Source organism: Eimeria maxima, genomic scaffold, assembly GCF_000499605.1.
Source record: "Eimeria maxima Weybridge genomic scaffold, Emw_scaff645, whole genome shotgun sequence".
NCBI lineage: Eukaryota > Apicomplexa > Conoidasida > Eucoccidiorida > Eimeriidae > Eimeria > Eimeria maxima.
The window spans coordinates 1-20,315 of NW_013566661.1; the positions used below are offsets into that span (position 1 = coordinate 1).

The 20,315-nt window shown below is 50.5% G+C and overlaps 5 protein-coding genes across 5 annotated transcripts; all 5 read right to left on the reverse strand.

The window, feature by feature from the left end:
• EMWEY_00039790 (hypothetical protein) lies at window positions 1-832 on the reverse strand (the record flags this gene model as incomplete). Its single annotated transcript, XM_013482505.1, has 1 exon — window positions 1-832. A coding segment is annotated over one exon (832 nt), but the record flags the coding sequence as incomplete, so codon positions are not given.
• A 2,257-nt stretch (window positions 833-3,089) lies between these two features.
• Window positions 3,090-5,264, reverse strand: EMWEY_00039800 (hypothetical protein; the record flags this gene model as incomplete). Its single annotated transcript, XM_013482506.1, has 1 exon — window positions 3,090-5,264. The coding sequence occupies one exon, from the start codon at window positions 5,262-5,264 to the stop codon at window positions 3,090-3,092; it is 2,175 nt and encodes a 724-aa protein (XP_013337960.1).
• Window positions 5,265-6,709: 1,445 nt separating this feature from the next.
• On the reverse strand, window positions 6,710-8,848 carry EMWEY_00039810 (hypothetical protein; the record flags this gene model as incomplete). The annotated part of the gene is made up of 1 exon (XM_013482507.1): window positions 6,710-8,848. One exon carries the CDS (start codon window positions 8,846-8,848, stop codon window positions 6,710-6,712), a length of 2,139 nt encoding a protein of 712 aa, XP_013337961.1.
• A 1,154-nt stretch (window positions 8,849-10,002) lies between these two features.
• Window positions 10,003-13,473, reverse strand: EMWEY_00039820 (hypothetical protein; the record flags this gene model as incomplete). Its single annotated transcript, XM_013482508.1, has 1 exon — window positions 10,003-13,473. The coding sequence occupies one exon, from the start codon at window positions 13,471-13,473 to the stop codon at window positions 10,003-10,005; it is 3,471 nt and encodes a 1,156-aa protein (XP_013337962.1).
• A 1,157-nt stretch (window positions 13,474-14,630) lies between these two features.
• Window positions 14,631-17,924, reverse strand: EMWEY_00039830 (hypothetical protein; the record flags this gene model as incomplete). Its single annotated transcript, XM_013482509.1, has 1 exon — window positions 14,631-17,924. One exon carries the CDS (start codon window positions 17,922-17,924, stop codon window positions 14,631-14,633), a length of 3,294 nt encoding a protein of 1,097 aa, XP_013337963.1.
• Between the last annotated feature and the right edge of the window lie 2,391 nt (window positions 17,925-20,315).

Genomic DNA, 20,315 nt, shown 5'->3' on the forward strand with positions numbered 1-20,315 from the left:
CCAACAACAACTGAGGCACCCATGGGAGGTCCTTTAGACCGGAAAGCTGCATCTCTACCTGGCCTCCCACATCCAACACTTCCTGCTCGGTTGCTACTGCTGCCTCAACAATGGGTTTCATCGCAGTTGGCAAGTCTATAGTCTGCTCCACACCGGAAACCACATCCTCCATACGTGCCTCTTTCTTCCGATGTTGTTTGGCACCAAGGAACGCTGGGCTGGACAAGAATTCTGACAGTCCATTGAGTAGGTCCCGCAGAAGGGGTGCTGCACCCTTTAATGCACTTGCTGCCCCGGTCGCCCTATACGTGAAGTCCAGCGGGTCTGTTGTATCTTTCAACACTTGCAGTTGCTCCTGCATCGATATGAGCGCCTCTTGAGCAACCTTATGCCGCTCGTCCCACATCGCCAAGATATTTTCTTCTTCAGGGGACAGTCGTCCTGTCTTGTCCAAATTCAGACAAATTAGCTTTAGCTGCGTTGCTGCTTTTGTTGCTGCGTCTTGTCCCCACACGCAGCAATCGGTAGCTAAGACTGCAACCCCTGCAGCGGAAATTCGGTTGGGCAGCAGCACCATCTGTTCCAGCTTCAGCGAGGGCAGGTTCGGCAGTCGCTGCTGCATATTTTGTGCAAACGTCCGCAGGAAACGTATACTACTGTCGCAGACGGCCACAGCTTGGTCCCAGGCCTCCTGGTATGATGATGCGATTCCTGATTTGTTGAACACCCTTCTGGCAAGAGAAGCATCAGCTATAACTGCTGCATCCTTGCATGAATTCAGTCTCTTTACACTTACAGTTGCGACATCCATTGCATCTTCTAGCAATTCCATAATCGGTTGTGTTGCTTTTTGGTTGTGAGCAGGAAGCGCAGCCCAACGCTTCAGAACTCCGGACCTCTGCACCAAAGTGATACTTCGCCGCAGTTTCTATATCCTGCTTCATAGCATCAGCAAATGGGCTATCTCCTTTACTATTCATAGAGGTAGCCAATACGGCCGCAAGGTCAATGCAGCGTTGCCGCCGCCGCAACGCCGCCAACTGTGCAGTAACACTCACCTTACATATTTCCCCCGTTCCTTCCTCTTTATCTTCTTCTTCATTTTTCTGTAACTGTTGTTCTTCTCGTGGATGTTCTGATGCAGTTTTCCCCTTTCCCCCTGCCCGTGACACGTCGCCAGCTTTGAACCTTCGACCACCAGCAGCAAATATGCTTGCTATAACTAAAACTGCCACCAGCACTACCGCCGCGGCAGACCCCAGTGCATGCCACCCAAACCTCTCCCATGCACCACTAATCCATTCCATACTCACAGGCCGCAAACCCTTATTCAACACCTCCAGCTGTAGTAGGTGCTCCTGCTTCCGGGATTTAAACATTATGATCTTGCTCTACCTCCAAGCTCTTTTCAAGCAAATTAAGATGTTGAGAACTTGCTGAACTACTGCAAGGGCAAACGAGGACGAGAAGGAGCAACAGGGGCGGGAAGAGCGGACCTTCTGTGGTCCATTCCAGAAAGTGTGCCCCCCCAACACGAACGGGCTGTTGCTTAATGAGTTTTCGCTTGCGCATCTCATCCATGGAGTTAATTAAGCAATAAAAATGAGAAGGGATGACGAAAACAGCACACTTGTATAGAGCCTCCCAGAGCTGCCCGGCACCACTGGTTGTGTTCTAAGCCGGGCCAAAATGAAACGAAAGTTGAATCCACCCAATGAATATTGATCAAATATAGCTATGTTTCACTTATTCAAAGTTATCGCCAACTGAGGAATTATTTTTCCAGAAACTACAACGAAAAAACATGAAAGAACCGATCCACCCACAGACGACTCACACAGCCACTCAGCAGAGCATTGCTGCTGCTAATGCCGACGGCCTTCCATGTAGCACAGTGGACTCGACAGTTCCTCACAGGACACCAACAATACATTAAGAGCATTTACTATGTGCTATTATTAAACTTTAATCGCGTGTCTACGTTCCCGCTGTCAGTGAAAATAGCCGAAGGCTTTGCAGGCTAGTTCGGAAGCCATAGCAAAACTGCGACGCTCCCGTTCTTCTGCTGTCGTCGGCTAGATCCTGTGTCCTCCTGCTGTCTGTCTACCTTAGTAGGCACGAACACCTCTTATATTGCACTACATCTTTCTGTCTCTGTCCTGTAATCTCATATCCCTCACTCAAGATGCTGGTTGTATTTCACGAATGCTGCACTCAACGTGCCGTTGCCACCCGCAACCGGGCAGTTTCTTGGAACCTGTTTCCCATCCCCTGTTTCTTGTCTGGTATTCTCTGTCTTCAGCTTCTAACAGGAGAAATCCATCTGCCCTAGTTCCCTGTGTACATGCTCGCAACTATCAGGGGAAATCCCTACTTACCTTCATATCCTCCTAGCCACAACTACTCCCTCCTTCACTATTATGTTAGATAGATTGCGCCTCGCACTGTCGGCTCTAAATTTACCTTTCTTCTTTTCCTTTCTGTTTGTTTCCCTTCCTATCTTGAATCTTTTCTGCTTATGTCCCGCCAAATTGCCACTCAGTCTCCTGCCGCAATTGGCACTCCGTCATCTTTCGCTTCATCGATGCCTTCTTCTTCGTCATGTGCTCTTGCTGGCATGTCCTCTGCTGAACAAACGCCTCAACTCTGATGGCTGCGCCGTACGTCCGAATTCTCTCGCAAATCCCCTCAAATGCATTTCTCCTTCTTTAGCCGTTGCATCCCTCTCATGCACATGCTCTTCTTCTCCTTCACACAGTCGTACTTGGGGTCTGTATGAACTTCCTGACCACGCTACTCCATCATCGTATGCATCTCCACTCACGCGTCCTGCTTCTCCTTCACTGTTTGGGGCTGCTTCATAGCTTGCGTGATCATCTTACTCGTCACCTTTCACATGCTCCTCTGTTTCTTTTGGGCTGCTTGGCCCTGTGTTTTTGGTGTTATTTGTGCACCAAACTCTTCTTTGCTCCCTACTGTTGCTGTTGCTGCTGCTGCTGCATGAACTCGTGCCTGTCCGGTTCTACCTCCCCGTTTTAAGCCACTTCAGCTGCAGTGGATTGGAGTGACCCCTGAGTTCCTCCAGTTGCCTACACTTCTGCTGCTGCTGGAAGGTCGTTTTCAAGCTTAAGTTCCAACAGTGGCATCAGCGACAGGTGCAACAGCTTCTCGCTAGCAGAAACATACTCGCTGACTGCTTCCACAACACCAGAAAGGCTATCTGCTCGCCTTGCTGCTTTTACTGAAAGCTCCACCTGCATCTTGAGTTCGCCTGCCCGTCGGTGGTGGGAAGCGTGCAGGATCTCCGAATCTGCTATCATCCCTAATGAAGCCTCCTTGGCCTTTTCAGAAAATTCTACCATTCCCTTCAGCAACACCAGCATTTCCACTTCCGCACGCAGCTGCCACAGAGTCTTGCAATTCTCCTTCAGTGCTGATGTGTCCGCCGCTAGTTCATCTAACGATGTAACTATGCCACTTAGCGCGCTGCGGCTCATCTCGATCACACGCTGCTGGACAGCCTCTCTCTTCACCTTCGCATTCACTATCGCATTCCCTAGTTGCTTTTCAACTTTTTCCAACAACAACTGAGGCACCCATGGGAGGTCCTTTAGACCGGAAAGCTGCATCTCTACCTGGCTCCCCACATCCAACACTTCCTGCTCGGTTGCTGCTGCTGCTTCAACAATGGGTTTCATCGCAGTCCGCAGGTCCATAACATGCTCCACAACGGACACGACGTCCTCCATGCGTGCCGCTTTCTTCCCATGTTGTTTGGCGCCAAGGAACGTTGGGCGGGACAAGAGTTCTGACAGTCCATTGAGAAGGTCTCGAAGGTGTGCTGCACCCTTTGATGCACTCGTTGCCCCGGTCGCACTATACATGAAGTCTAGTGGGTCTACCATATCCTTCAACAGTTGCAGTTGCTCCTGCATCGAGCTAAGCGCATCTTGCGCAACCTTATGCCGCTCGTCCCACTTCGCCAAGAGATTTGCTTCTTCAGGTGGCAGTCGTTTTGTCTTGTCCTCCACGCTTGAGTGTGCAGCCTCCAACATCGCTGCAGCAATTCTCCGTTGAACTTCTAGGTTGGCCGCTTCCAATTCCACCTCCACCCTTCGATTGCTCTTAGCCAGATTCAGACAAATTAGCTTTAGCTGCTTGGCTGCCTTTGTTGCTGCGTCTTGTCCCCACACGCAGCAATCGGTAGCTAAGACTGCAACCCCTGCAGCGGAAATTCGGTTGGGCAGCAGCACCAGCTGCTTCTGTTGCAGTGAGGGCAGGTTCGGCAGCCTCTGGTGCACCCGTTGTGCAAATGTCCGCAGGAAACGTATACTACTGTCGCAGACGGCCACAGCTTGGTCCCAGGCCTCCTGGTATGATGATGCGATTCCTGATTTGTTAAACACCCTTCTGGCAAGAGAAGCATCAGCTATAACTGCTGCATCCTTGCATGAATTCAGTCTCCTTGCACTTTCGGTTACAACATACATTGCATCTTCTAGCAATTCCATAATCAATTGTGTTGCTTTTTGGTTATGAGCAGCAAGCGCAGCCAGCGCTCCTGGTTCCCCGATCTCTGCAGCAGACTGGTACTTCGCCGCAGTGTCTGTATGCTTCTTCATAGCATCAAGCAGTGCACTATATCCCTTTTTATTCACAGTGGCAGCTAGTAAAGCTACAAGGTGAACGCTGTGTTGCAGTGTAGGCAATATCTCCAACTCACCGGAAGCAATCTGCTCATCAATTTGTCCTTCTCCTTTGTCCTGATCTTCCTCTTCATGTTTTTGTTCTCCTCCAGAAGGTTCCGGCGTTGGCTCCTCTCCTCCCGCCCATGACGCCTCGCCAGCTTTGGGCCTTCGACTGGCAGCAGCAAATATGCTTGCTATAACTAAAACTACCACCAGCACTACCGCCGCAGCAGACCCCGGTGCGTGCCACCCAAACCTATTCAATGCACCACTAATCCATTCCTTACTCACAGGCCGCAAGCCCTTTTTCAGTACCTGCTGGAATGCACCTTTCCCATCTAGAGCATCTCCTACAGCAGTAAGAGCTGCTGCTGCGACCGGGCTTGAAACATCATGTGCATCCTCTACATCCAAACTCTTATAATTGAGACGCTGAGAACTTGCTGAACTGCTGCAAGGGCAAACGAGGACGAGGAACAGCAACAAGGACAGGACAAGCGGAGGTTTTGCTATTCTTCCCAGCAATTGCTCCACAGCTGGAGCGGGCGGTCGTTTGATGTGTTTTTGTTTGCACATTTCAGGCACAAAGTTAATTAGGCGGGAAGATGGAAAATGGACGACGGGAAGAATAGACCTTCAGGGAGCGTTCCCGTCGTCGCAGTCAGTTTATCGTGAGCAGAAGGCCCGGAGAAAAAGTGGGAAAAGTTGAATTCATCCTATGGACATTAATAAAAACTACCTATGTTCGGGTTGCGCTTCGTTGTGAAGCTAGATTCAATGGAGAAAGAAAACTACAATGAACAAACAAAGCCTCTCACAACTCACGAGAACAAGCACTCGGCCACAACGCAGCTGCCGCCAATGAGCCGCCAATGAGCCTGGACCTCAATCCCGCTCAGTGGTGTTGACAGTCCGTCCAAAACTAAAATAACATATTCAGAGCATCTACTATTTATTATTATTCTATTTCAATAGCGTGATTTACGTTCTTTCTGTAGGTAAAAGTCGGCGAATTCTCGGCACTTCGTTTGTGAGTGCATCACCAATCTACAACTCCCTCCATCTCCTGCTGTTGTCTGCTAGAGAATGTGTCCCTCTGCTGTCTGTCTACCTTTCGAGGCACGGATACCCCTTATATCTCAAAATGCATCAATATCTTTCTGTGCTGACATCTCATAACCTGCGCTGAACATGCCTGCTGTATTTCACGAACGCTACACCCTACGTGTGGTTGGTACGCGGCACTCTAGAGTGTTATCTTGAACCTTCTAAGAGGGGAAGCATATTTGCTCTCCTTTCCTCTGTGTATGTCCCAATATAGCGGGGGGCAGCTTGCCTTCACCTCCCACTTGCCACAACTCCTCTACTTCGCAGTTACGCTAGAGAGGATGCGCCTCGCCTGTCGGCTCATTGCTTCCCTTCCTTCGTCTCCTTCTTGTCTTTCTCCCTCTCTTGCCTCCTTTCTGCCTATGTACGCACCGAAATTGCCCCACGCTGTCCTGCTCTTTTTCTTCAACGCCGCCTGCCTTTTCTTGCCTTTTCTTGCCGCTTTGTCCTCTGCTGAAAAGTGGCCACAACCCCGATGGTTTTGCCATTCTTCCGAAATACTTTGCTGCCGCCCTCAAGTCCACTTCCCTTGTCTCCGTCTTTATCGACTGCATCCATCTCGTGCTCTTGCTCTTCCCCACATTCACACTGTTATATCTGTGGTTTGTATGAACTTTCTGACCACTCTAGAGCATTGTCGTATTCGTCTCCATCTTCGCTTCCTTCGTCTCGTTCACTCTCCGAGGCTGTTTGGTGGATGAGGTGATCATCTTCCTCCGCACCTTCCTCATGCTCCTCTCCTTCTTGGGTTGCTTCTCCCCCTGGTTTTGCTGTTGTCTGTCTTCCAAAATTTTCTCCTTGGTCGCTTGCCTTTGTTGCTGCTGCTTCAAGTGGTGCCTTTTCTTCTTCTAATTCTGCGCCTTGCACACTTCAGCTGCAGCGGATTGGAGTGTCCCCTCTACTGCTTTAGTTGCCTACACCTCCGCTGCTGCTGCTGTGTCGTTTTTGAGCAGAACATCTAATTTCGACTTCAGAGCCAGTTGCAGCAGCCCCTCGCTAGCAGAAGCACACTGGCCTACTGCTTCCACAAAAGCAGAAAGCCTATCTGCTCGTCTTGCTGTTGTTACTGCATGCTCCAGCTGTTTCTTGAGTTCGCCTGCCCGTTGCTTGTGGGCAGGTTGCAGGAACTTGGAACCTGCTATCATTCCTAATGCAGCTTCTTTGTGCTTTTCAGCATTTGCTACCATTCCCTTCAGCAACACCAGCATTTCCACTTCCGCATTCAGCTGCCATAGAGCCTTGCACTGATCCTTGAGTGCTGATGTGTCCGCTGCTATTGCATCTAACAATTCCACTATGCCTCTAGGCGCGGACTCGCTCATGTCGACCACACGCCGCTGAACAGCCTCCCTTGTCACCTTCGCACTCACGAGAGCAGACTTTAGTAGCTTTTTAGAATTTTCTAGCAACAATTGAGGCACCCACGGGAGGTCCTTTAGCCCGGATAGCTGCATCTCTACCTGTTGACCCACTTCCAACACTTGCTTTTCGGTTGCTGTTACTGCTTCAACAATGGGTTTCATCGCAGTTTGCAAGTCCATAATCTGCTTCACGCCAGACACCAGGTCATCCACGCCTGGCTCTCCATTCGGAAGTTCTTCGGCACCAAGGGACGTTCGGCTGGACAAGAACTTTGACTGCTTCCTGAGAACGCCCTGAAGAAGGGTTGCTGCATTGTTTGATGCCCTCGCTGCAACGCTCGCTGCCCTCGTTATATCCAGCAAGTCTGTCTTGTCCTTCAACACCTCAAGTTGTTCCTGCATCGACCTAAGGTGCTTTTCCGCATCCCTATACTGCGATCCGCACTCGTCCATGAGGTCTTGCTCATCTGATCCTGGTTGTCTCCTTCCTGCCACCTTGGAGAGTGCAGCCTCAAGCATCGAGGAAGCAATTCGTCCTTGAAGTGCTAGCTTGGCTGCTTGAAGCTCTGTCTCCACCACTAATGTGCTCTTCACCAGTTTCAGATAAATTTTCCTCAGCTGTTTCGCTGCTTGTGTGGCAGCTGTTTGCCGTTCCTGGAGAGAACGAGCGGCTTCCACTGCAACCCGCTCAGCATAAATTCGCCTGGGCTGCAGCAGCTGCTGCTTCTGCTCCAGCGAAGGCAAGCTGGGCAGTCGCTCTTTTAATGTCCTTGCCTCCTCCCGCAGGGTGCGAATTATAGTGTCGCAGACGCCCACAGCTAGGTCCCATGCTTCCTTGTATGATGATGAGACCCCTGATCTTTTAAACATACTTCGGGCAACAGCTGCTCCAGCTGAAACTTCTGCATCGTTGCATGAAGTCACGCTCCATGCATTAGTGGATACAGAAGACATTGCCGCATCCTGAAGTAGCCGAGCCAGATGTGCTGCTTGTTGGTTTGCAGCCGCAAGCGCAGCGACCGCTCCAGGTTCCCCGACCTCTGCAGCAGACTGGTACTCCACCGCATTCTCTATATTCCTCTTCATATCATTCAGATGAACATCATATATCGGTGCCTTCAGAGTGGCAACTAGAGAAGCTGCAGGGGTAACGCAGCGTTGCAGTCGCCGCAACAGCGCCAACTGAGCAGCACCACCCTCCCCATCAACTTCTTCTTCTTCTCCTTCGTCTTCATATTCCTCTTCATCTTGCGGGTTCTGCTTTCCTCCCACCTGTTCCCTTCGACCAGCAGCACCAAACATCCTTGCGGTAACAAAAACTGCCAGCAACACCACCGCCGCAGCAGATCCGAGAGCGTGCCATCCAACCTTCTTCCCCGCAGCACGAATCCATTCCATATTCACAGGCCCCAGGCCCTTATTCAACATTTGCCACACCGGGCCTTCACCATCGCCCGCATCTCCTACGGGCGGAGTAGCTGCTGCTGCTTCCGCGATTGAAATATCTTGTCCCTCGTCTACTTGTAAACCTTCGTCGAAGAAGTCAAGATTTTGAGAAGCTGCTGAACTACTGCAGTGGCAAACGAGGACGAGGAGCAGTAGCAGGGACAGGAAGAGCGGAGCTTTTGTTCTTCCCCGCAATCGCTGCACAGCGGGAGCAGCCAGTCGCTTAATGAGCTTTCGTTTGCACATTTCAGGAACAAAGTTAATTAGGCCGCAAAATCGACAAAGGACGACAAAAACAGGAGACCATGGAGCGGTAGGAGCGGTAAGGCACTGCCAAGGGGAATGTCCAGAATTGCAGTTCGGTTTAAAACGCCAAAAAAGCTGAATCCATTTTGTGGATATTGATAAAAAGAACCATGTTCGGGTTTGTCAAAGCTAGCGTGAACCGACAAGTATAAACAGCAGCAGATGAACCAAGCCTCCCATAAACCACGCGAACAAGCACACGGCCCCAACACAGCTACCGCCAATGAGCCTGCACTTCCACCTCGCTCACTGGTGTTGCGAGTTCGTCCAAAAATAAAATAACATATTCAGAGCATTTACTCTTTATTATTATTCTATTTTAATCGCGTGATTTACGTTCTTCCTGTCGGTAAAAATCGGCCAAATATCTGCAGTTCGATTGGGAGGGCATTGCTAATCGACAACTCTATCCCTCTCCTGCTATTGTCCGCTACAATATGTGTCCCTCTGCTGTCTGTCAACCTTTGGAGGCAAGGATACGTCATATATCTAAAAATGCATAAATATCTTTCTATGCCGACATCTTAGTGCCTGCACTCAACATGCTGGGTGTATTTCACTAACGCTACACAAAACATGTCGTTGGTTTGCGCCACCCTGGAGTGTAACGGCAATTATTTCCCACTCCCCGTCCACTATTTTCCGTTCTCTTCTTTCACTTCTAAGGGGAGAAACATATTTGTCCTCCTTTCCCCTGTGTATGTCCCAATATAGCGGGGGGCAGCTTGCCTTCACCTCCCACTTGCCACAACTCCTCTACTTCGCAGTTACGCTAGAGAGGATGCGCCTCGCCTGTCGGCTCATTGCTTCCCTTCCTTCGTCTCCTTCTTGTCTTTCTCCCTCTCTTGCCTCCTTTCTGCCTATGTACGCACCAAAATTTCCCCACGCTGTGCTGCTCTTTTTCTTCAACGCCGCCTGCCTTTTCGTCATGTGCTCTTGCCGCTTTGTCCTCTGCTGAAAAGTGGCCACAACCCCGATGGTTTTGTCATTCTTCCGAAATACTTTGCTGCCGCCCTCAAATCCATTTCTCTTGTGTCAGTCTTTACAGGCTGCATCCCCCTCATGTGCTTGCCCTTCCCACATTCGCACTGTTATTATATCTGTGGTTTGTATGAACTTTCTGACCACTCTAGAGCATCCTGGTATTCGTCTCCATCTTCGCTTTCTTCGTGCCCTTCACTCTCCGACGCTGTTTCGTAGCTGTCTTGATCATCGTTCTCCTTACCTTCCTCATTCTCCTCTCCTTGGGTTGCTTCTCCCCCTGGTTTTGCTGTTGTCTGTCTTCCAAAGCCTTCTCCTTGGTAGCTTGCTTTTGTTAATGCTGCTTCAAGTGGTGCCTTTTCTTCTTCGACCTCTCCGTCTTGAGCCACTCCAGCGGCGCCGGGTTTGAGTTCCTCCTGAACTGCCTTAGTTGCTTGGAGCTCTGCTGCGGTTGCTGTGTCGTTCTTGAGCAGACCTTCTAACTTCGACACCCGAACCAGTTGAAGAAGCCTCTGGCTAGCAGTAACATACTCACCGACTGCCTGCACAACAGCAGGGAGGTTATTTGCTCGTCTTGCTGTTGCTACTGCATGCTCCAGCCGTTTCCTGAGTTCGCTTACCTGCTGGTGCTCCGCAGGTTGCAGGATCATCCCACCTGCCATCATCTCTAACGCACTTGCTTCCGTGCTTTGAGCAGTTTCTACCAATCGGCTCAGCGCCAGTAGCACTTCCACTTCCGCATTCAGCTGGCACACAGCCTCGCAGTGTTTCTTAAGTGCGGATGTGCCCTCATTCAGTCCATCAAATAATGCACGGCTAGGCCCGCTGTTGATGATATCGGCTACACGCCCATCGAAGGTCTGCTTGTCCTCCTTCCCACTCACTAGAACAGACTTGAGCTGCTTTTCAGCGTTTTCCACCAACAATTTAGGCGCCCACGGGAGACTTGTCAGCTCGGAAAGCTGCAACTCTATCTGGCGACCAACCTTCAGCAATTGCTGCTCGGTTGCTGCTGCTGCGTCAACAATAGGCATGAGCGTCGTTGTGACGTCCGTACTCTTTGATATTGCAGACAATATATCCGGGCGTAGCAATAACTTCACCAATTGGAAGATACTAGGGCGCATGTGGCTGGGCAGTTCTGTGAGAAGTTCCGCAAGAAGAGTTTCTGCATGCGCAGATGCAGTTCTCGCTTCGTCCGCTGTCTTTTTCATCATTACCATGCTTGTCTCATCCCTCAACACCTGCAGGTGCTGCTGCACCGAGCTTATCGCCCCTTGCGCATTGTTATAGCACTGCTCCCACTTCCCCAGAAGCTGTATGTCTTCAGGTGACATTTTTCGTTCCCCTTTTATCGTTGATACAACCTGGAGAAGTGAGAATGCAGTTCGACCTTGACATGCTAGTTTTGCTGCTACAGGTTCTAGATCCACCAAATATTTGCTCTTTAACAGCTGTGAAACAGTGTGCTGCAGCTGTGTTTCTGCTTCTCTTGCCGCTTCTTCCCCCTTCAGGTAGCAATAGGTGGCTTCCACTGCAGCCCGCGCAGCAGAAAGACGCTCGGGCGACAACACCAACATTCCGTCTGGCTGCGGAAATAGTATCTGCATCTTTTCCAGAGTTCTTTGTCCATCTTTCCGCATGGAACGAATGCTCATCTCGCATACCTGCGCAGCTTGATACCAGGCTAGCTCCAATGAATGCGATACGCCAGTATATTTGAGGAACTTTGATACATTGGCTGTATCTATGGCGTCGGGGCATGCAACAACTGTGCGTGCACCTCTGGCTAAAACCTCCCTTGCCACCGTCTGAAGGTCCACTATCGCCACTGCTGCTTCGTAGTTCGCTGCAACAAGCGCAGCCCCCGCTTCAGAATCCCCGAGCTCTGCAGCCGACCGATTCTCTATTGCAGTTTTTATGCAGTCCTTCAGCTGCCCCAGCAGTGCAGTAGACATCGGCACCCTGAGAGAGGCAGCTAGAGAATCTGCAGGAGAAACGCAGTCTTCCAGCTGCTGCAGCAGCGCCAACTGAGTAGCAACATTCTCCCCGTCATACGTTTCCCCCTCCAAATCTTCATTTTTCCCGTACCCTCCCTCTTTTTCCATTTCCCCTGTTTCTTTCTTCTTTTCGCTTTCTCCTCCTTTTCCCTCTTCCTCCTTTACACCTCCCTCTCTTCCGCTTTCCCTTCCTTCCTCTTTCCTTCCACTTTCATCCTCCTCCTTTTCCTTCTTGGTTTTTGCTTCATCGTCTCGTTTTTCAACTTCCCGTTGTTGTTGTTCTTCTCGTGGAGGTTCATGTTGCAGTTCCTCCTCTCCTCCCGCCTGTGACGCATCGTCAGCTGTGGACATCTCGGCTTCCCCTTCGCCTTCGTGAGCAGCACCACTCTCCCCGTCAAACGTCTCTTCTCCTCCTCCCTCTTGATCTTTCTCGTCTCCTCCCTCTTCCTCCGTTTCTCCTGTTCCTTCTTTCCCCTCTTCCTCCGTTGCTTCTTCCTCTTGCTCTATTCCTTCCCCCGATATTTCCTTCTTTTCGTCTTTCCCTTCCCCTCCACTATCATCCTCCTCTTCTTCCCTCTCGGCTTCGCCTTCATCGTGTCCGTCTGCATCTTCCTGCTGTTGCTGTGCTTCTTGTGAAGATTCTTGTGCCGGTTTCTCTCCTGCTCCCGCCTGTGACGCATCGTCAGCTGTGGACATCTCGGCTTCCCCTTCGGCTTCGTGACCAGCACCACTCTCCCCGTCAAACGTCTCTTCTCCTCCTCCCTCTTGATCTTTCTCGTCGCCTCCCTCTTCCTCCGTTTCTTTTGTTCCTTCTTTCTCTTCTTCCTCCGTTGCTTCCTCCTCTTGCTCTATTCCTTCCCCCGATATTTCCTTCTCCTTTTCGTCTTTCTCTTCCCCACCACTTTCATCCTCCTCCTCTTCCTTCTCGGTTTCGCCTTCATCGTGTCCTTCCGCATCTTCCTGCTGTTGCTGTTCTTCTCGTGAAGGTTCTTGTGCCGGTTTCTCTGCTGCTCCCGCCTGTGAAGCCTGGTCAATTTCGGATCTTTCTGCTTCCCCTTCGTATTTCAGCTCTCTGCTCCTTGGGGTCTCCTCGCCTTTCTTCTCCTCCTTCACCTCCTCTTTCTCTTTCTCTTCCTCCTCCTCCTCTGCAGGCACTGTGGGGTCACTCTGCACTTTGGGTGTAGCAGCAGCAAAAATCCCTGCTGCAACAAGAAGTGCAAGCAGCAATACGGTAGCAGCAGACCCAAGTGCATACCACCCAAACTTCTTCATTGCATTACGAATCCATTTCACATTCACAGGACGTAGGCCTGGGTTCAACACCTGCTCCAACCCCCCCTCACCATCTCCCGCATCTCCTACAGCAGCAGCACCTGCTGCCGAACTTGAAGCATCAAATGCTCCATCTACTCCCACGCTTTCGTTCAACGGATTCAGATGTTGAGGAGCTGCTGAACTACTGCAGCGGCAAACGAGGACGAGGAGGACCAACAGGGACAAACAGAGCGGAGCTCTTGCCCTCTTTCCCATCAACTTCTCCACAGCAGGAGCGGGCGGTCGTTTAATGAGCTTTTGTTTGCACATTTCAGGCACAAAGTTAATTAGGTGAAAAAATGGAAAGGGGGTGGGAAGAAGAAGAGACCTGCAGCGAGCGTCCCCAAGCTGCCAGGCAGCGACCCCGGAGTCACAACCCTGCCTAAAATGTCGAGAGAGAAAAACCCATATTGAAGAAAATTGCTATGCTTGTCTTGTTCAAACGTACCAATGTAACAATGAGCAAAACAGGCCTGCTGAGCCTACATCAACTGGCACGAACAAGCATTGTGCCAGCCCACAGCCGCTCCCGACCACGCTGGTCTTCCATCCCGCTCAGTAGCCAGTAGCCGCTCAGTAGAATCCAACAACGCATTAAGAGCAATGTACATTGCTATCTACATTTAGTATGTATTAATATTCAATTTTAGTGAGGTCCTTTTGTTCCGTATGTTGGACAAAGTCAGCAAAGCCTTTGCAGCTCAACGTGGAGGACATAGCCACACTACGTCACCCTCGTTCACCTGCTGCCGTCGGCTAGAGCCAGTGCCCCTCTTCTTTCTGTCTGCATAAGGGGGCACGGAAGCCTCTTCTATCTCCCCTCTGGCTGCTGTCCTCTCAAAGCTAGCAACCAACGTGGTCGCTGTGTCGCGCGAAGTCTACAGCCAACGTCTCGTGGATATGTGCCACTATGTAATGTATCATCACCTGTTTCCTAGTCCCTGTTTCCTGTCTCCTGTTCTCTATCTTCAGCTACTAAGAACAGGCACACACTTGTCATCATTCCCTGTGCATATGCCCCCATACACGGCGGGCTCGAGGTTCAGGTTCTCTTTGGCACAGCTTCTTCCTCCTTCCCCGTTGTGTTAAAGAGACAACCTCCCGCACTATCGGCTCTTTGCGTCCCTGTCTTCTTTTCCCTCATCCTTCTCTGCCTCCCTATATCATCTCCTGTCTAAAGACAAACACACCAAACGGGCCCCTTAGTCGGGCATCCATTGGTACGCAGTCATCATTTTTCCGTTCAACGTCGCTTTCTGCTCGCCGTGTGCTCTTGCTGCTAAGTTCTTTGCTGAAAAATCGCCACATCATTAAAGGTTCTGCAGTCATTTCCACTTGGCTGGCAGCTCTTCTCTCCCTCTTTCGTCACTCTCAGGCGTATGCTCTTCTTCACGCCTTCCTACATGAAGTTCTTACTACCTTAATGATCACTCATGTGCATCTTTGAATACATCAGGTGTATAATCATCACCTTCATCTTCCGTGGCTGTTTCATACCCCGCTTCATCGTCTTCCTCACGTTCGTTCTGGTCCTCTTCTTCTTCATCTTGTTCTCCGTTTTTCTGATCGGCTGCTGCCTCGCTAAAGCCTCTGTCTCCTTCCGTTTGTGGTCCTTTTCCTCCGCTAGGACCTCCTCCTGTGCCTGTCATGGCTCCTCTATTGAAATCTCCTGCTCTCGTTTCTGTTGACTTTTCCTCACTAAAAGGTTTTTCCGTTCCTACTGGCGTTTCGTCTCCGCTGATGCGTCCCCCTTCTACTTGTACATGTGCTTCTCCGCCTAGGCCTCCCGCTAATTCTGGTTTTTCTGCACCAAGCTCCCCTCCCACTACTCCTGCTTGTTCGTCTCCTCTGAAATTTCCTTGTTCAACTTGTGCTGCTGCTGTCTCTCTACCAAACTCTCCTCCTCCTGCTCTTGCTGTTTCCTCTCCGCTGACAGAGTAAACAGCACCAGCAGCTCCCTCCGCTGCTGGTGCTGTTTCTGAGGTCAGTCCTTCTTCTACTGTCTCTTGCGCTTTTTGCCCCATGAAGCCTTTGCCATCCTCTGAGACTGCCGCCACTGATGCTGCTTGAACTGGGGCCCTTAATTCGATATCCCCCCCTTTAGTCGACTTAGCTGCGATGAGACTGGCTTCCCTCTGAAGTGGATCAAACGGTCGCTGCTGTGTGGCTGCTACTGTTACAGCATCCTTTGGGATGAAACTGCTGAACGTCCGGTTCCACACAAGTTGATGCAGCTTCTCGCTAGCAGAGACATACTCACCAACAGCATGCACAACAGCAGGAAGGCTAGCTGCTTCTCTTGCTGCTGCTATCGTCTGCTCCATTTGCTCCTGCAATTCCTCTGCTCGCTGGAGCTCCGCTTGCTGCAGGGTCTTGGTACCTACTACCATCTGAAGAGCAGCTTCCCTGGTTTCTCCAGCGTTATCTGCCAGTCCCTGCAGCAGTGCCAGCATATTTACTTCCTCTTGCAGCCGAAACACAGCAAAGCTCTTTTCCCCTAGTGCTAATGACGATTTTGCTGTCAAATCCAACGCAGACAGCAAGCTGTCCAAACTGCCCTCCTCCTGTAGCCTACCCACAAGTTCAACGACTTCTTGCCTGTTCTTCTTCGTATTTTCCATCACCAACTGAAGTGCTTTCGTCACGTCTTCTAGCACCACTAAAGGCACCCAAGGCAGGTCCCTTAGCCTTGCCACCTGCAGCTCTATCCTGCTTCCCACATCCAGCACAAGTTTCTCAGCTTCTTCTGCTGCCGCAACAAAGGCTTGCGATTTAGTCTTCAGCGCAGACTTAACCTGCCCGTCTAGCGACGGCAGCCCTGGTGGATGTGCCACTGTATTCTCAACTTCACTCGTTTCATGCTGCTCATGGCTCTTCCAGAAACGTGCCAAATCCCTGATTAGCCCGTCGAGAGCCTTCGACATATGCACCCCTGCTTCTTCTGCTGCATCTGCTGCTGCCTTAGCCTCCTGCAGGCTCTTCGCACCACGGAGCACCTCCATTTGCTCGTTCATCGAGCTTTGTGCCCCATGCACATCTGTAAACGACAGGCTCCACTTATCAATGGGCCTGGCATGTTCAGGTTCCATAGGTCTCATTTTCGTCAGCGTCTTGGCTCCCTCCAGCAAAGCAAAAGCAATTCCCTGTAGAACTGCTCCTTTTGTGCTTACAACCTCCAAGCGCCCTAGACAGCTGTTCGCGAACAACTGCGAACAACTCCGGTTCAGCTGCCTTGCCACCACTTTTGCTGCTTCTTCCCACTTCAAGCAACGATGGATAGCATCCACTGCAACCCGCGCCGCAGAAAGCCGCTCGGGCAACCGCCCCAGCTGCCGCTGTTGCAGCGGAGGGAAGCTCTGTAGCTGCGTTCTGATTGTCGTTGCCTCATCTTTCTGGAAGTCAATGCTGTCGTTGCACATGCGTACAGCTTGATCCCATGCCTGTTGGTATGAAGGTGTTGCTCCTGTGCTTTCTAACACGCGGCTTGCAAAAGCTGCATCAGCTATACGGGTTGCGTCGGGGCACATAAATGCTGCTGCTGCACCGGTCACCACAATATCTCTTGCCAGTTGTTCCAAAGCTGCAAGATCGTTTGCAGCTGCTTGATTTGCAGCGGCAATCGCAGCCACTGCTGCATGGTCCCCGACCTCTGCAGCAGACTGATGCTGCTCCGCCGCGTCCATGTGCTCTTTCAGCTGCCCCAGCAGAACAGTAGACATTGGCTGATTCAGGGATGCACTCAAAGATTGTGCAGGGAACCAGCAAGCTCGCAGCAGTTGCTGCTGCTGCAACTGTTCTACAGCATATTCTATATTACATTCTTCTTCTTCTTCTTCTTCTTCTTCTTCTTCTTCTTCTTCTTCTTCTTCTTCTTCTTCTTCTTCTTCTTCTTCGTCTTCTTCTTCTTCTGCTGTGTCTTCTTGCTTTCGCTTAACCTTTTCTTTTTCTCCTTCCTTTTCCTCTCTTTCTTCCTCACCTTCCTCTCCCGCTTTTTCGTCTCTTTGTTCTTTTCCCACGCTTTCTTCTTCTCCTCCTGCCTCTTTTTCTACTTTTTCTTGTTCTTCTTCACTTTTTCCCTCCTCCTCCGTTCCCATATCTTCGCCTTCTTGCCCTTCTTGTTTTTGGTGATGTTCTTGTGGAGGCTCTGGTGCTGCTGTTTCCTCTCCTCCCGACGGCAACGATTCCTGAGATTCTGCCACTTCTGCTTCCCCTTCTTCCTTCATTCCTTTACTACTTGCCATCTTCTGCTTTTCTTCTTCCTCTTTCTTCTCATCTTTTTCATGGTGAACTGTGGGGAGACTCCTGTCCCTGGGAGCAGCAGCTGCAAACGCCCATGCTGTAACAATGGCCATCAGAAGCACCAGAGATCCAGCAGAACCCAATACGGGCCAACCAAACTTCTTCTGTGAACTACGATCCCCACCCACTTCCACGTGATCCACGCCTTGGTCCAACAGCTTCTGTATGAGTGCTTCACCATTTTGCCCACCCTCTGCTGCAGGACCTGCTGGTGCTTCAGCTGCTTTGTGGATTGAAACACCAAAGGCTTCATCCATTTCAAAGCCTTCGTTGCCGACATTGAAGTGAGAAGATGCTGACGATATATCCCACGGGCAAAGGAGGACCAAGAGCAGCAGCAAATGCAGAAGAATAGCCTTACCGGCTGTTCCGCTCAGCGGTGTGGGAACGGGAGGTCGTTTAGTACATTCCCTTTTCAGCATTTCAGGAAGGAAGTTAATTAGGGAATTAAAGACGAAAAGAAGGTATGACAAGTAGATGAAACCTGCTGGGAGCGCCCCGAGGCGCACGCGATCGCCAGCTTTGTCGAAAGCTGCCTAAAATGGGGGAAAATGAAGCACCACTTCATGAATATTTAAGGGATTTAACACTTTTAGTTCATAAAAACTTTGAAATATTGAAGAAAAAGCAGGTCCAGAAAGCCTCACAACCGACAATGTACACTGACCAATGCTGGCCCTAGCCGCAGCGCCTAAGGTAGGACTGATGTTCGGCCATGCTCGACTCAACTTCTCCCAAAAGCTCATGGACTCATTTGGATTATTTGCTACTTCGTTTTATTGCGCTATATCAGCTACCTGCATTCCGTCACTCCGTCGGTAAAACGACGACACCACCGCGGATAAGTCAAGCAAGCTAAGTCTTGCTCGGTCTTCGCTCTCCTGCCGATTTCTGAGCGTTCGTCCCTCTGTTGTCTTTCTGCCTTTGGAAATGCTGTTGCCTCTTCTGCCAACTTGTGTAACATACACCTCTGTCTACTGCACTCTCAAAATTAGTGAGCAATTTTGTGGCCTTCCCCCCCAAAATCCTGCGGCCGAAAAGCATTAGATAAGCGTCATACAGTAGGGAGTCCTGATCCTTGTCGCCTCATTCCTATCTAATTTCTTACGTTTTTTTTCCGTTAACCGTAGCAGTGTACTTGATCTCTGTGTGTATATTCCCATGTTATGCGGGATCGTGTGTGCACTTTCCTTTAGTGCCATTCTTGTATCATTGCTTGGGCAATGCTGGCAAGTCTTTCTGACTTCGGGGCATTAACCAGTACGTGGTCTTAGTAGACAAATTGTGCGACGGTCTACAATATATTCAAATAGAGCCAAGAAGGCACCCGGATGCCTTCATGTTAGGGTGACCGCCGCCGTCAGTTGCAGCAACGTGCGTTGTGTTGCCAGGACCGTCATGGGGGCCCCTCTCCCGGAGCTCCAGCCACTTATGCCGCTGAGCCCAGAAAGCCTACAGACTGGCGAAGGATATCAGTTGCTATAATTAGCGCTCATCCTAAGTATTTTGGCTACGCTGCATCTTGCAATACTCCCTGGGTAAGGGCCCGGATCAGCGTTACATACATAACTGGTCCCTTATCCCGCAATCTTGGAAACACCGGGATCCTCTCTGTCTGTTCTTTGTTTCATTGTCTTGCTCCCTGCCTCCTTTCCTACCTCCTTTCTACGTCTATATACTAAAAAAATAGCTACTCACTTCTCCGCCTACGTTGTTGTTACGCCGTCATCTTCCTGTTCTTGCTCGCCTTTTCTGATTCTGCTGCAGCGCCACCACTGTCTCGCTGCTGCTGTCTTTCCTAGTCGCCTGGCAACCCCTTCTGCAGAAGTGTCCAAAAGAGTTTTCCCCGTCAGTCGGCTTTATGCCCTGTCTGCCTTGCCTCCTTTTTTTGTTTTTCCATTTCTCCCCCAGCTAAAAACCCTGCCATCTCTTCCGCCTCCTCGTGCTTCCCTTCTCTGACCCTTCATTCGTCTTCTTCATCCTGTCTGCCCGTTTCACGCCATACTTCAGCATCTTCCTCCTCATTTTAATCACTGTCCCCATCCCCGTTCCATTCAGCGTTCTTACTGAAGACTTCTTCCCTTTCTGTTCCTGCTGGTTTCTCTACCACTATGCCCTCCTTTCACTCCTCCCTGTTCTTCTATGCCGACGCTTTCTTCTCCATTTGTTGCTTCTGATGTGTTGCTACCAAACAAGTCGCCTCCTGCTCACGCTGGTTGGTGACCTCCTTCACCCTCCGTTGTACTGCTGTTTCTGAGGTCAGGCCTTCTTCTTCTGTCTTTTGCGCTTTTTGCCCAATGAAGCATTTGCCTTCCTTTGAGGCTGCTGCTACTGCTGCTGCTTGAACTGGAGCCCTTAATTCGATATCCCCCCCTTTAGTCGATTCAGCTGCGATGAGACGGGATTCCCTCTGAACTAATACGAGCGGTCGCCGCTGCAACGGCTTCACCTTCTCTTGTGATGAAACCGCTGAACGTCCGGTTCCATACAAGGTGATGCAGCTTCTCGCTAGCAGAGACATACTCACCAACAGCATGCACAACAGCAGGAAGGCTAGCTGCTAATCGTGCTGTTGTTATCGCCTTTTCCATCTGCTCCTGCAGTTCCTCTGCTCGCTGGAACTCCGCTTGCTGCAGGATGTTTGTGCCTACTACCATCTGAAGAGCAGCCTCCCTGGTTTCTCTAGCGATATCTACCAGTCCTTGCAGCAATACCAGCATATTTACTTCCTCTTGCAGCCGAAACGCAGCAAAGCTCTTTTCCCCTAGTGCTAATGACGATTTTGCTGTCAAATCCAACGCAGACAGCAAGCT